This window comes from Calonectris borealis, chromosome 4 (genome assembly GCF_964195595.1).
Source record: "Calonectris borealis chromosome 4, bCalBor7.hap1.2, whole genome shotgun sequence".
In the NCBI taxonomy this organism is placed as follows: Eukaryota; Metazoa; Chordata; class Aves; order Procellariiformes; family Procellariidae; genus Calonectris; species Calonectris borealis.
Genome location: NC_134315.1, coordinates 80012283 through 80027563, shown reverse-complemented (window position 1 = coordinate 80027563; position 15281 = coordinate 80012283). Strand labels below are relative to the sequence as shown.

At 37.3% G+C, this 15281-nt stretch overlaps 1 protein-coding gene across 2 annotated transcripts in view; it reads left to right on the top strand.

Annotated features, from left to right (window-relative positions):
• The window catches only part of LOC142082263 (bifunctional heparan sulfate N-deacetylase/N-sulfotransferase 3), a 62905-nt gene that overhangs the window by 34946 nt on the left and 12678 nt on the right, over positions 1-15281 (top strand). For both annotated transcript variants that reach the window (XM_075150285.1, XM_075150286.1), the window contains exons 5-6: positions 437-565; positions 13636-13818. In XM_075150285.1, the coding sequence (XP_075006386.1) occupies positions 437-565; positions 13636-13818 (312 nt within the window). The remainder of the gene's footprint in view (positions 1-436; positions 566-13635; positions 13819-15281) is intronic.

Here is a 15281-nt window from a genome sequence, read left to right as displayed (position 1 = left end):
TTCAAATTATTTTAAAATTTTAGAAATCTTTGATGACCTGATCCTAACACTAAGTATTTGAAGTCTGGTGTTACGGACAAAATTAGTTTGAGGAGGTTGCTGAATTGTAACTTATTCGTTGAGATCAATCTCCAATTTCAAATAAAGTGTGATGAATTTTTGGATGTTATGATTTCACATTATGATAATAAAAATGTTGTTTCTTTCAGTAAGCACTAATTATTAATCTGCCAGTATTAATCAGTATTAATTCAACTAGATCATTATTGACTTCTGGCAAAGTTGTGATGCCAAATCTACCCAGCAATTATCACAACGGAACACTATCAGTTATCACTTATCTGGCATTTATTCTCTCATTAAAAGTATAAATATTTTTGTTTTGTGAATTTCTCTTTAATCATGTTTTGTTTTGTTTTGTTTTAAATAAATTCAGGTGCTTCCTAGGCAAACTTGTGGCTTATTCACCCACACAATTTTCTATAAAGAGTATCCTGGAGGCCCAAAGGAACTAGACAAAAGTATTCAAGGAGGAGAGTTGTTCTTCACAGTGGTTCTCAATCCAGTAAGTACAGTGTAATTTTGAAATGTTTTTTAAAAATTACTTAAAGAAGAAGTTACTGAATGCTTCAAGGCCAATCAGTTGGGTCTCCCAAATTAGCAGTTAGTCATAGTGAGCTCTTCTGCTTTTTCAGTTAATTATTTTAAGATCTAACATTATGTATGTTCTCTTAGTTGTACAAAGATAACCTCTACTTTTTTTAGATGACTGTTTTGTTAGTAATGCAGTAGTAGCAACCTTTCTTGTTCATCTTTACTTTTGCATGAAATAAGAACCCTGAGATTTAATTTTTAAAAGAATTCAAACATTAAGAACTGGTATTACTATGAGACGAGTACCTCAGGTGAAGTCCATTTTCCTGCTCTGTCAAATTCATGATCAGAAATGTTGGGAACGCTCATTGGTTTAAGAAAGTTGCAAGCAAGGAGTGCTTGCGTTTAAATCTGTTTTGAGGGTTTTCAGTTGCTGATTCATAACAGCTTCAAAGAAAAGATCCAAGTAAATGAACCACGTAGTTAATATATCTGCTTAACCTTTCATTTATCTTTAATGGAAGAATAAACAACAAACGAGGCTATGAAACTACAGAATACTGACAGGAGGGAACAGTATACTACTTCAAAGTGACATAGGATTAGGTCAGTTGCATCAAAACTGACCTTTTAGACAAGCTTTTAGGTGAGTTTTTCATCTAAGTACAAATGAAACATATAAATAAAATTTACCCATTTTATACAAATGTAATCACTAGGACTCGTTTTTTCAGAACACCAAAGGGAACAAAACATATTTCCACTCAAATCCTTTGGAATAATAACCTAAATATTTTTGTGCCCTTTTTTAATCTTCCATAGTTTAATGGAAGTCCAAAGGGAAAAAGCTTCTGTCAGCTACTTCAGCAATTTATATGCAGGTCTATTTTTCAAGCCTCAGATTCTTTCAGGCTATTATTTTGGTTCTTTGAGAGCAGTTACTGTGTTTTCTTCTCCTTTTTCATGTTCACATAGCAGAATTAGGAAATAAAAACTTCCTCACAACACATGTGGTCTCCCTTCTAGAGGATGGCAGTAGTCCCAGTCCTAACTTTGATATGTATCATTTCAGAGGTGAAACATGAAAAATTCCTTGGATGGAGGGTATTGGTACCATATCAATGCTTTGGTAATATATGGATTTTTAGCTAAGAGTTACTAGCTTAACAAATGAGACTTAGAGAAAGACATATAGTAATAACATTTTGAGTCAGGACAAACTGTATTCCATATTGAAACACAGCCACAACTTAGCCAAAAACTATTTTACCGTCTTACAACAGTAGGGAAAACAGCAAAATTTAATATGGTTGCTCGAGGCATAAGCCTTTCAAATTAAAAGAATGAAGAGAATGGAAGGGAAGACAAGATAAGCAGTGAAACAATCATGATTATTGGTATCAGTCATAGAATTTTGATCATGCCTGCCTAACATCCTTGAATGTGAGTACAATGAATGTATTTTTATATATTACAGATAGATCTTTGATTTATGCATTGCAATGTAGACTGTATGATCACGTAGTTCTGAGAAATAGGATATCCCCAATACAATACAGGCTAAAAGAATAGAAGTTAAATGCACTGTTTTCTAAATACAACTGTAAATGAGTATTAGGCCAAAACTTGCCCAAGACAAATTGTTGCAATCCTTTTTAAGGAGTGCCTTTGAAAAGATGATGCGTCTGGGTTTAAATATCTGCTTATAAACAGTTTCTAAATTTCTAAGCATTAGCCTGGCATGTAATCAATTTAAAGGTTAGGGCTTGCATCTATCTTTGTGTTAAGTATTACATATATTTATAGCATAATTTGCAAGTCAGAGTTCGGCAAAGATTAGGCATTAAAATGAAAACTAAGTAGGAATTTGTCTCATTATGAAGTGGCATTTTGGATTTCATAAGCTTTCCTGTATTTTCATTAAAATTGCTGGGATTTTTTAATGTGAAACACCCAGCTTTTCAGACGATGCAAAAATTCCATTATGAGGCATTTTCTAAACGTTATTTTTCACTGATGTAAAACTACAAAGAAGAAACATTACCTAGGAATCATTACAGTGTCAGCTAAATAATATTCTCAACAATAAGTATATAAATATTTAGTTTCCAGAAATGGAAAATGTGGGTGTAAATTAAATGTAAATCTTAACAAAGGCCTTAATTACATTTCCTGGTTTAATTTGGGTAACTGATGTTAAGTGAATACAGTTTCTGAGGTGTAAGTTATTAGGCTGAGGCTTTAGAAACTGAGTACCCTACACTGAAATAAATGCCCCTAAGAATAAAGCCCAAAATTTCTTTGCGGTTTGGCTGTGTAATGGTAGCTATTCACATGAGAGACTCTGCTTCCTTATAGTATGCTAGATCAACCACAATCTGCAGAATAAACCACAAAAAAACATAGGACCATATGTGCATCTGTAAGCTTTTGACATGAGAACCAGCATTATTGCCCTGTTCCCAGGGCATTGTACAGTCAGAAGTCCTGCAGGTAAGAAAAGAATCAGGAAATCCTGCTCTGCAAATGATCTCTGCTAGTTATATTTTATATGGGAACTAAGAGTTGGTTTGTTGGAGTAGCTAATCTTGTGGTTGGCAAGCTGTATTTGTGTGGTATGCATTTATATCCCCACACGGCTGGTTCGATTGCGATCTGATGGTGGCTGTAAAGTGATCTTGACAGCTATGCCCGTTGTGTTCATAAGGCATCTAGAATGCTGAAATGCCACCAAGCTGAAAAAGAGCCTAAGTAGTAATATAACACACTATCTACTTTTCCAATAATATTTTGTATGTCTGTCTTCTGTTAAAGATCTTGCTGACTTCAGCGACCCTTAGGCGAGATCGTACTATATCAGGATCTTGCACAAAATGTTTTACAGGGAAAAAAAAAAAAAGAAAAAAAGAAAAAGAAAAGAAACCTTCAGCAACCTGTATTATTCATATACTGGCGTTATTTTCCCAACGTTATTGGTTGAATAATTGGCTAAGAGGGAGGTCGTGTGACTTGCACTAATTTAGCCAGGGAATTCTGTAACAAAGCCACAAGAAAAACATGCATTGTAGAAGTCTTTAATGATGAGTATCTTATCCAGTCAGACAGCTCTCTGTTTTATTATTTTGCATTGTTACTATTTTTCCTAGCACTATACTGACTTTAAAACATGTTAACAAGTATTTTTCCTGATAAACTTCTTAGAATCTTCAGTGACTTCAGATTCATCTATCTCTGTCTGCAATATTCAGTGAAGTTCTTAGATTAATAAAACAAATTTCTGTTAAACGTCTCTTACAATGAAATTGTACCAGTCTCCTAAATGTGTCTTGTAAATGATGAAGGAAATGAGCAATTAGATTTTGAGCTATATATAATGATGAGGGTAGGTATAGACACTGCCATCAACTGTATCATTTCTTCTCAGGTTTGCTAGTAAATCTCTATCAATACTGACAAGACTCTATCAATACTTCTGAACTGCCCTGGAAATAATTAGACCTAAGAACCAAACCAAACTAAACATAGCTGAACTGAACATGCCTTTATAAAAACTATTTGAATATTTCTTTCTGTCTGCCACTGTGTATTTTTCCTCATCTGCAACTACATCCATATAGGAATATACATCCATATTGCTTCTTTTTGAAAATATGTCTGTACTAGTTACCTGTCTGTGCCATAGCCATTGTTTCTGTAGGTAGCTGATGTGGAACATGTACAATAAAATAAGCTAAGTAAGAACTGAGACCCGAACAGTTCAAAAAGCACTGATATAATAAAATTTTCAGAGACCTAAGTTACAAATGAGCTTCTTTTAGCTCGCACATGTGTTTCAATGGATTTAAGTACCAAAACTTGATTTATTGAGTAACTAAGGCTATCTATTGCAAAATTATTTGTTGGATATGTAACAGTACTGTTCAATCATTAACAGAAACATAACAAATCTGACTGTCTTCGTGAATAGCTATACATGTTACAATAATAGATAAACATAAAGGCTATACACCCTTCATCTTTCCAGGAAAAGTAAAAATTGTGACTGGAACAGGATTCTGCTAAGGACAGCACTGCATATTGCAGGATTTTCTCCAATGATGTGCGTGTTCTCCCATGAGAGCAGCTATTAGAGATGAGCTATTAGAGCAGCTATTGTCAGATGAACACTTTAAATTCACTCACCGGTCCCACCGGGCTGATGGAGGCTACCGAGTAAGAGGCAAACATGTTGAACAGCTCTTGTTCTCCTTGAGGCTGCATGGCCGGCAACCTAAGTTGATGCAAATGGTGTGTTAGCTTACTCTGTGCTACACAGACAATAGGAAAATGAGTTCACTCTTCTATGAAATAACTTGCTTATATTAAGTCAATTTAAAAAGGCATTATTGCGATGAGCATGTTATATCCCAGTAACAGAAGAGAAAGGTTCCTACCTGTGAGTTTGTATATTTGGATTGCGTGGAATGTACATGAATCAATAATCTTAACATGTGGATCTGCACATTTTGCACAGCAAAGTCAGTGGGATTTTTCTCATTTCCTTCCCATTGTCATTCCTATTAGTGGGATAATACGTAGGTATATCCATGTTCCTTATTCTCTAAGGCATTGACACACAATGGAAGGAATCGAGTTGAAAATAATGCAGAGTTGTATAATGAAGTTGTGGAAATCCATGGTACAAGTTCATCCAGAACACTCTGCAGACTCAATCTCATGTGCAAAACTGGAGGCAGTTGACTGAAGAGAACTATGAAGGACTGAGAAAGACTCCAATTTGTAGAGAAATCAAAATGATGAAGACTGATTATATTTGAAGAGAAATGAAAACCAGAAACTACTATGAAATTGCATGAAGAACCTAGACAATGAACTCCTGTTACCTGTCTTGAAACAGAAAACCAGAGGATAGTCAATTAAATGGGGATGAGAATTTTAATGAGAATTGTATCAGGAGCTTCCTCCAAGGTAGAGTTTTTGACATCAAGAACTCAAGATTTGAAATACAGAATTAAATTTGATTGGATATTCATGCCTGTAGTAGTGAGTAAGACATGGATTCCATATAAACTTCCATGCTTTATGTAACCCTTGAAAGCAGGGAAGACTTTCACAGATTGTTTTTCACACATCTCCCAGCTGTAGAGTATCCTGTACTTTCCTCATACATATCTCTGATACCATCTGCTTCTGTAGACGGCATGCTGCACTAGATAAACAGGCCAAACACAGGACAGACCTACTAGTTTTATTCATTTTTTTTTATATGGAAAAGCTTACAGTTTTTCTAAGTGCAAAGTTTCAATAATAAAAATAAATGAAGCAGATCAACAATATGAAATGGAGTACATCTCATCTGCTTTCTACAAGTTCTTTAGATTTTATTCCTAAAGTTTATTCCAATTTGTTAATCTGTTTGGTTTAGTTTAAAAATGATCATGTGGAAGGTATATTTTGATTCTAAAATCCAAGTAATCTAGTAAACCCATTTTTTCTTAATATAAGACTGCAACTTCGATGAGGGACATGGTCTAAAACAATATTGTATGCTTCTCCTTTTCTAGTGGCATCAGTAAAAGTTAAGGTGTCTCAGTTTAACTTTGTAGAAGGCACACATAACCCAGTCCTAAAATATCCTTTGGACTATGGAAGATACAGCTCGGGAGCTTTGCTATCCTACAAGATGAACGTTTAAGGGAAAACAACGATTCATTAAATCTTCTATATCTTTTCTGCCCCTGAGAAAAACAAACAGAACAGAATACAGTAATTGCATTACGTGCACTTACATGCACTTCCTTACAAAGTACTATGTGTCTACAGATCTAAAGAAAAAGGAAAATGCCCTGTGGAGAGGAATTTGGTGAAAGCCTTCAAATGGTTGACAGCCCAACAATGAACCTAATGTGTAGCCAGCTGTGTGTTCTCTGTACTGTACAGCAGTACTGATCAAGAGGGAAGACTGTTAATGGTTTAGGCCCTGTGTCTGATTGATCTTAAAATAATTGTGATCTTTGTATGCATTCAGTTCTAAGTATTATTTTCCTCTAATTTTTACCTCTCCCAAGTTACAGCGAGTAGAGCTGTTATTAAGCTAATTGACTTGCGGCAAGGGAGAAATTATCTCCTTTAGCACTGAAAATGAGAGGATTTATATGAGCATCAGCAGAACCTGGTGTATCTTAATGTGACCCTGAACAAGATGAATAGTCAGGCTTTGGGACTACAGAGAAAAATACAAAAACAGAGGCATTCAGGCTCAAATCTTCCTTTTCTGTCTGTCTCGCTTTGCACAACCTCATATTTAATTGTACTGAGTGTGAGAGGCAGGAAAGATGACAAATGTGTTGAGAAGCGCACTGATGTGCAGGTACCTCTCTGAGCTTTGATGTGTGGGATTCATTGTCAGCATCCCACGGTAGCGCTGTTGGGAGCATAGCCTGGCCTCTCCCGTGGGCCGGTTAAGGTCGGCAGGCTTGGCCCACATCATGGGTGGGTGAGAAAGGCAACAGTTCCATCTCTTCCATGTCCTCTCATGCCCATTTTAGGAACTCTTGAGAACTCCAACAATAGTTTGGGGAGTTGCCATGAATTGGGGCAGGGGGGAAGTCAGTTTTGCCTAGCATTTTGTTTGACTGCAAAATACAAGTATTCCTTGCCTTCCTGTCTGTTCTTCAAAACCCACCCATAAAAGCCAGTGTCTGGTATTTTGTGGATGGAATAGAGAAAATATTAAAAAAAACCCTAAATGAACAGGCAGCACAGAAAGACACTGGAACTGATGGGATTAGCTATCTAATTGGAGGTGATTCCTTGTAACAGTGTACAATAAATGCATTGAAATTGTGGGCAATAGGAAAACTTTGCCGTTCTTCAAAATTCTCAAATGGAAAGCCCTGTACAAGCGGTTTACGGCTATTAGTGAAGCAAGTCTTTTGGACAGTACTGCCAATTGGGAAATAGAGTAACAAGGGTAATGAGCAATTTACAGAGAAAGGCAAAAAACGTTTGTGCAACAGCTGAAAATAAACTCAGGTTTCCTAAGTGTCAGATTAATAATTCAGAACTACACCAAATATGTAATTTTCTTTGATCTTATAAATCTTCCCTGGCTCCATTATATTTATAGCGGAGCCACTGCTATGTAAATCAAATTCAATTCGTTGGCTTGCTGTCTTTGCAAGTGGACAGGTCCATGGCAGCTGTGAAACCAGCAGGACAGCCTCAGAACAAAAAAGGCGGTTGCAAGCTGGAATCTCGCTGTGGTGGAATTGAACACAGCTTTTCTGGTAGCATACAGGTCTAAAAGGAATATCTTTCAACTATTAAAAATATATATGCAAGCATAGACTGCAATCTATTTCATTATTCTATCACTTTGTTAGTCTAAGGGAGCAAAACCAGCTGTTACTGAGTTTCTGAATACCTGAAGTAACATGGAGACAATACCAGAACTGCAAACAGGGTGTGCACAATGCCAAATTAATTGGAATATAGGCGTTCTGAGAGTTAGACATACTCTTGTGGCCTGTAAACATTTGTTCAGTAGCTAAAATATCAGCAATATACTAAATTGGTAATGCATCTGCTTCTAGTGCCTAGCAGCGATCACCTAATTAATTGTCAGTCATAATTTAACTTGATCTTAAAGTGTTGTGCTTAACTTCATTGAGTTGGGAGGCCTCAGTGCTGCCTTTTAATGTTGTTGCACAGATTGGAGGGTGACACAGTGCCCATGACAAAAGTACCTTGATGACTGGTTTAAAAGTATGAATTTAGTTAAGTTGGATTGCCTGCAATAGTTTTATATATGGTAAAAAAAACGAAAGATGTGCCCAGTCGGTAAGAAATGGTTATTACCAATTTTTTATTATACTAACTCTTCTAGTTCCAGATTTAAAATGCAAAAATAATAATAAATCTGTTTAACAACATCAATGGCACTGCAAGTCTGAGTCCTCCCTCCACTTCCCTGATGCTTGCCGAAGAGGGTACGGCTAACCTCTGTGAGGGGAATCTTTGCTCTGCTCTTGGGTTACAGTCCGATCCTGACAGCTTAGCGCAGTGGTCTCCAAACTGGGGTATGTGCACCCCAGGGGATGCGCAAGATGATCTATTTGGGTGTGGGAAGAAAATACTGGAACTTAGGTACTAGAAGTATATAATTTATAAATAAATATACATACATTGGGGGTGCATGCTCAAAAAAATTTTACTGATAGGTGCGTGTGATCAAAAAAGTTTGGAGACCACTGGCTTAGTGGACTACTGTTCTACAGGCTTTTTACTGTTGTAGAGGCTTTTGTGCTTAATTTGTTTCACTCTGCTTTCTTTCCTGCATTATTACTGTAACTGAAACCAAATGGAAAAGTCCTCCTTTAGTACACCATTAAGGAGGTATAAACAGAAAAGGAGTATGGAGAAGAACAATAGTGAGGTGTAGGTGCAACCTATTCAACTACAAAATGTTTGTGTAAAATGGAGTTTGAATATGAAGCAAGGTACATTTTGCTTATCAGGATATATGGAAGGGAGTGGTAATATTTGCAGGTTGCCTAGCACAAAGATATCTACTCTGCTGTTTTCCATCAGAGCAGCTAGTCTTGCTCACCATAAATAATTTCTGTCCCAATGTAGAGAAGCTTCATAATTAACCCTTCCAGACCTTCACAGGGAGCTTGGTAAGGAGAAGAAAAAAAGAAAGGTCTTTCCCACTATCCTTGAATGGTTCTTCTCATGTCTGTCTTTCCAAAAATAGAGACCCCTTGACTCCAGGGGGAAGAAGCCAGGAACGCAAACACGGCACAAGCCAGCGGCTGTAAGAGGGGCTTCTCACGCTTGGGAATGAAAGGGTAACGTCATTCCTTTGGGAGGCAGGCGTCTCTGTTTTTGTCAGGACTGTTATCAAGACTGTAGAAGCTAGTAGTGTCCTTATTGTATAATTTTAATAGGTGCAGCATCCTAATATGGCTGATTTTGTAGTGAGCAATGTTTTTTAAAATATCCAGCCTGCTAAAATAACATCCATCGCTAGAAGCTGGGTAACTTGTTGCATTTTTTTCATTTTCTGTAAATTGTTTGTCAAGCATCTATCATTTTTTCTGTTCTTGATACATAAATTAGATCATGCTGGCTCATCTTGTCCTGATACATGTGATTTAATAGCAGCAACTCAATCTTGGTCTCAACTCTAATTTGTTGACCTAGAAGCTATTGCCTCTAATTGGGAAATGTCGTTGTAGTAAGGAAATATGCAGCACAGAATGAGCATTCAAAAAGATAAAAGCTGTTTCTCCTGCGTGCTTGTCCTCATTTCCCTACATCTCTGCAGTACTAATCAGAATCCCGCATAAAATCAGGGATTGGGAAGGAGAGAGCAAAACAGAAATACCCCTCTGCCCTTTCATTCTGGGGAAGGAGGAGTGCAGAAATGCTGGGGAGAAGCTGAAAGGAGCAGGTCACACAGCTGCCTATAAGGCTCTGCGAGAAGGCAGAGAGAAATAGCTTTGCTACTCTGATCCAGAGATGGGTGGGAGCAAGAAAGGAGCTGCTGCCCAGAGGCCAGATTTAGTCCCAAACCATCATTTTAAAAACTGCCTGCATTCCATTTCAGTCCCCTCATGAAAGATATTAAATCCTGTGGAGAGTGTGCATTGAAGTGCAACCAAGATGATAGTTTGTTTATGAGGAACAGTTAAAAAGGGTGATCCTTCTCGCACTGAGATAAAGAAAATGCTGAGATGCCCTGAAAGAAATTATTTTAGAAGAGGGGTGGAAATAATAAAATCAAATAAGCTCTTTTTAACTGAAAGGGAGGCTAAAATGCTTGTTAGAGTACATATAAATCCATTCACAGCTGCTTCCCTTTTGAAGAAGGAATAAAGAAATATATGAAGCTCTATTTATATTTTACAGCATTTCCCAGAGGTGCAAGATTATTGAACAAATAGTGTTATTTACTAGATCTAGTCTTCTGAGATGCCCACAAAGGATTCCTTTTATATCTCCCGATCTGTGGTTTTAAGGGAATAAATCTTTAATAGCATAGTGTGCTAACTATTAGTTGGTACAGAAAGGCTAATCATTCTCATTAGTTAGAACTTGTTTGAATGAAACAGAATGTGGTATGACAGAGCAAAACAAAGCATCGTAACTCAATATGGAAGGCAAAAAGTAATAATTATGTTTTGTCTTGGTGTGAAACTGCACACCTGCAAACAGAAGGGTAACGATACAAGTTTCCATCCTTCTGCACAGCTTGGTAGGAAAGCAGGGAAGTGGGTAGCAACACACCATCCCTTGCAGCTGGGCCAGCGCCAAGGTGCAATCCCTCAAAATGGCACTTGGGTATCATTTTCTCCTTGTAGCCAGGGAAACCGGAGGATCAGCTTATGCATCTTTCCCAGTGCCGTGGCTGCATAGCTGTTGTCGACAAACTCGCAGGAATGCCCCTGGAGTCGGAGAGAGCGGCTGGCAGGTTGGCATCACGTACTGTAAGCCACCTCTCGGAGGGATCCCTGGTGTGCACAGTGGTCCAAGATCGTTCTCAGAGAAATGTAAATGCGGCCATTGCAGCATCACGCTCCTGTTAGTTACACAGGCTGCTAGCTTAGCCTGTAAAGAACTTTTGCAGCTGAAAGCAAGAGTAAGTATTTCTCAGGTCAGATCAGGTGAATTAGGCCCTGGATCAACAATATTTCATTGTTCATGAAGCACAGGATTGCAGTTTGCTAATTTTACACAGGTAGTGGTAGTGATTTTACTAAGAATTTTTTTGTACAGTATCAACAGGAGGGGAAAAACTTCTGGTCAGATTTTCCTGCAAGATAGTCTCAGCTGATCTGTAATATTTTTGATGCCATACAGAAGTAAAGGAGACCTTTTCTACAATGTAAGGTTGTATATTAGATCATATATTTGGTTACGCTAAGTCTGCACTTCTTTACAAGATTTAGTCATTTATGTTTTAAACCGGCATTTGATCACCTTTCTTTTTGTTGTAAATAATTAACCATGAAGTATTTGACATAAACTGTAAAATGGGAACTAAGGTCTCTGATACATTTTTCCCCTTCATTGACACAGTTTCATATGCTGGAAATTATTTATGATGATGCGTCCGATCAATTTTTCAGCCTCCACTCTGACATTCTTAAAATTACAGTGATATTTCCTTCAGGGAAAGAATAATACATATTTTCCCCAAACTAGCAATCTTTTCAAGTTCCTCTTGCTTTTTCTTCCAGTGCAGTGCTGTAGCTGTTGGCAGGTGAGGAGTTGCCAGGAGGTGAACTGACATAAATGTCAGAGGTCAACCCACGTGTAGGAAAGAAAGAGGCTGTCAAGAAAACAAGTTAACCTTTTTTATGGAAACCCTCTGATTGTGTCTTTGTTGAGAACAACGTAGTTCTATGGCTGGTCTGTTCCTGCTTTAAGAATTGAAATAAAAAAGGAAACTCGAAAAGGTTGTACTTTGGCAAAACGCTTATTAGTGGTTGCCTAAAGGGGAGGGTGGGGGTTTTTTTCCATCTCAGTCCTATCTGAAAAGAAAGATTGTATCCTAATGATTTAGCAGTGTATATCTTCTAATTTTACTTGAGTCAGACAAACTGAAGCCCTCAGCTTACTTTATAAGCCAAGAGGTGTCACCAAATGACACTATTAATACAACACATTTTCTATGTCCATTCACTGCAAGTACTCTGTAGTGTTACAGTTAGGTGTTCAAAAATAGAAGTTCAATAGCTTTGAACGTTTTATATCAAAGGAAGCCAGTGTTTTAAATACTCTGAAACAAAAGAATACAGCTGTAGATTCCAGTTTTTCATTCTTTTCTTTTTCCTTTTTTAAATTGAAGGCTGGAATTCCTTTACAAAAGATTAACTTCAGTTCCTGCACTAATTTCAGAATTATGGCCATGATAAGCCTTTTTCTTTTTAAAGTGGCTTACATCAAGTTTTACTTTAAATAGAAATTGCCCATTCATGGCATTAGCAGATTTATTTATAAAAAGAGTCATGTTTCTAATTTTTTAATGGAGATTAGTCTGGAGAATTTATCTTGGGAGAGTTCTATTTAAAAAAAAAATTCACTGCTAAGGAGGCAAGGGTTTGCAGATTTTAGTGTAAGAACGGACCGTTTCATCAGTGAAAAGTTACTTTGAAAATGGATCATTTTGCAAAACAGAGGTTTCAGTCTTCAGCCCTTCCTCAGTCCCTGGGAGACCATCTTGCTGTCTGTGTATTCCTGCTCCGCTCATCAGCACAGTTTACGTGCATCGAAATATGCTTCCATTGAGAGTGTGAGAGTGCGTTTGGACCAAGGGAGGTAGCAGGGAGGATTTATCTGAGTAGCAATTTCGCAGTAAGGTGTTGGAAGAGCAAAATACAAGCAGCCTTACAACTGATGGGATATTGAGCTCTTTTTAAATTATTATTATTTGGGAGTATTTTATGCACAATTACTTGAAAGTACTCAGTCGGGTTTCAGATTTTCTTTGTTTGTTTCTGCGTATGATTCGACTATCTGCCCAGTGCTGCAGAATAGCTTTGTAGAAGACATGAGCTACTTATCCTACAAAACTTGCAGTTGGAGCAACAAGACTTAAATCACAGCAATAGAGGTCAGCTCTGGGTCTCTGACTTCTTTACTTTTCCACGAAAACAGAATTCACATTTTTAATATTGCATTTGTATTCCACTTGAAGTAAAACTGTGGGTATTGTTTTTGTTGTATTCTCCATTGAATACATAAATATTATGTAAATATTGTACAACCCCAGGGTAGGATTGCATGTCCTAGTTCACACAGAGCTCAGTACCTATTCCACAATTTTCTTCATTGATTGCATTGAGTTGACTTGAGAAGGGGAGGATGTAATTCAATGAAGAGCAAGGATAGGAAGGTCTACGCGAATGTGATCAAAGTCTTGCAGCTCTAAATAAGAGCAAAATGCAAATCAAATTTATATTATCTGTGGTTACACTGCCATCTAGTGATACAGAGAGTCAATGTCTGCTTTCTTTATTTTGTTTTCTAAAGATTAGCATCTTCATGACACATTTGTCTAATTATGGAAACGACCGCCTGGGGTTGTACACCTTTGTGAATCTGGCCAACTTTGTTCGTACCTGGACAAACCTGAAACTGCAAACTCTTCCTCCGGTTCAGCTGGCTCACAAGTATTTTGAACTATTCCCTGAGCAAAAGGACCCTCTCTGGCAGGTAGGCAGGCTTGCTGATGAAAAGATCAGAAAAAAATCATCTTGATGGTGTTTTTTGTGAAGTTCTTTGTTTCAGTTTCTCATAGAGAAAAGCAGTAATATTTTTAGATTTACTAGTTGGTTCCATGAAATAGCTTACTGAAGCTTTAGTGTACGTGATTGTTTTCTCTGCTGCTTAAATCTCCATAGAAAGGTGGTGAAATAAATACGTACTAAGATGTGTAATTAAAATTACCTTTAATTCATGTTATTTGTGACTTTACTTGCTTTTAGAAATGTGGGAAGTGCAGGAAAGGCACGTTGTTTTATTTCTCTTCTCCTTTTGGAACTAACAGGAATGAAGCATTTGACCGAGAGATGTATATGCATAATTTAGGAATTGGCCGTTAAAGAAAGGAACTTTTCTCCAAGCGTGTGAGGAGAAGGGGGCATCCAAAAAGAGCAGAGAGCATTAAGACCATGGCTACCTTCGTGCTAAAACTGACTAGCCAAGTAGAAATAGCTTAGATAGATTAGGAAGTTATTCACAAAAGGCTGAGAACTGCCCACGCGTTTACCAGCACTTAATACATTGATGTTATCAACTCTGCTGCTTGATTATCCCGCTCTCATAAGTGAGCAAATTGAAAATATCAAGAATGTGAAGACCTGCTAAGACTGAAGCCTGCACTGACCTTGCAGTTGGCAGGTCTTCAGCCCATCACCCAGCGCTAAGAGCACAGTCCCTAAAGAGAAACTACTGCACCAAGCGGTGAACGCTGTCATGTTCTTTTTGCACACCTTGGCGATGGTTCAACCAATTCAGTGGAATGTCTGAGTGCTGTAGGTACATGTGTCCCTACAGTGATAATATGTATCCCAAATATCATCCTTTTGAGGTGACTTGGTAGAAATATTCTAAGGAGCAAGCTTTACTAAATCAAGCAGAAAAATGTATTTAAGCTTGCTTACTCAAATGTTTTCTAGCATTGGATATTGAATTGCCAACTTAGAATCTGAGTATGAGATTAATATTGGACTTAATGAGATCAATTTGGACTTAAACATACATCTTGAAATTCATGCTGTTATTGAATAAAACATTGAACTAGGGGAAAAAATGTCAAGAATTTTGCATAACGTTAAGAGAGAATGAATTTAAAAAATGGAAACTAGCCTGTAGCCAAATGACTTGAAAAATTAGAATTACTTAGCAAATAAATTTGTAAGTAGCGGTGACTAACATATACTGAATATGGTGTCTTTTTCTATAATGCACGTAAATCTGAATACAGTTACATTTTTTTAAGCCTAGAAGACTGGTAATTCCCTTTGTCTCAGTGCAGTACTGCCAAACAACAGTGTCAAAAACTGTTTGCAAGTAGAATTTCTAAAACAAATTTAAACTGCTTCAGTTGTAAAGCAGCACATGAAAAAACAGGATGCAATATTATGTACTGATTTGAACTGGAGGATCAGAATATG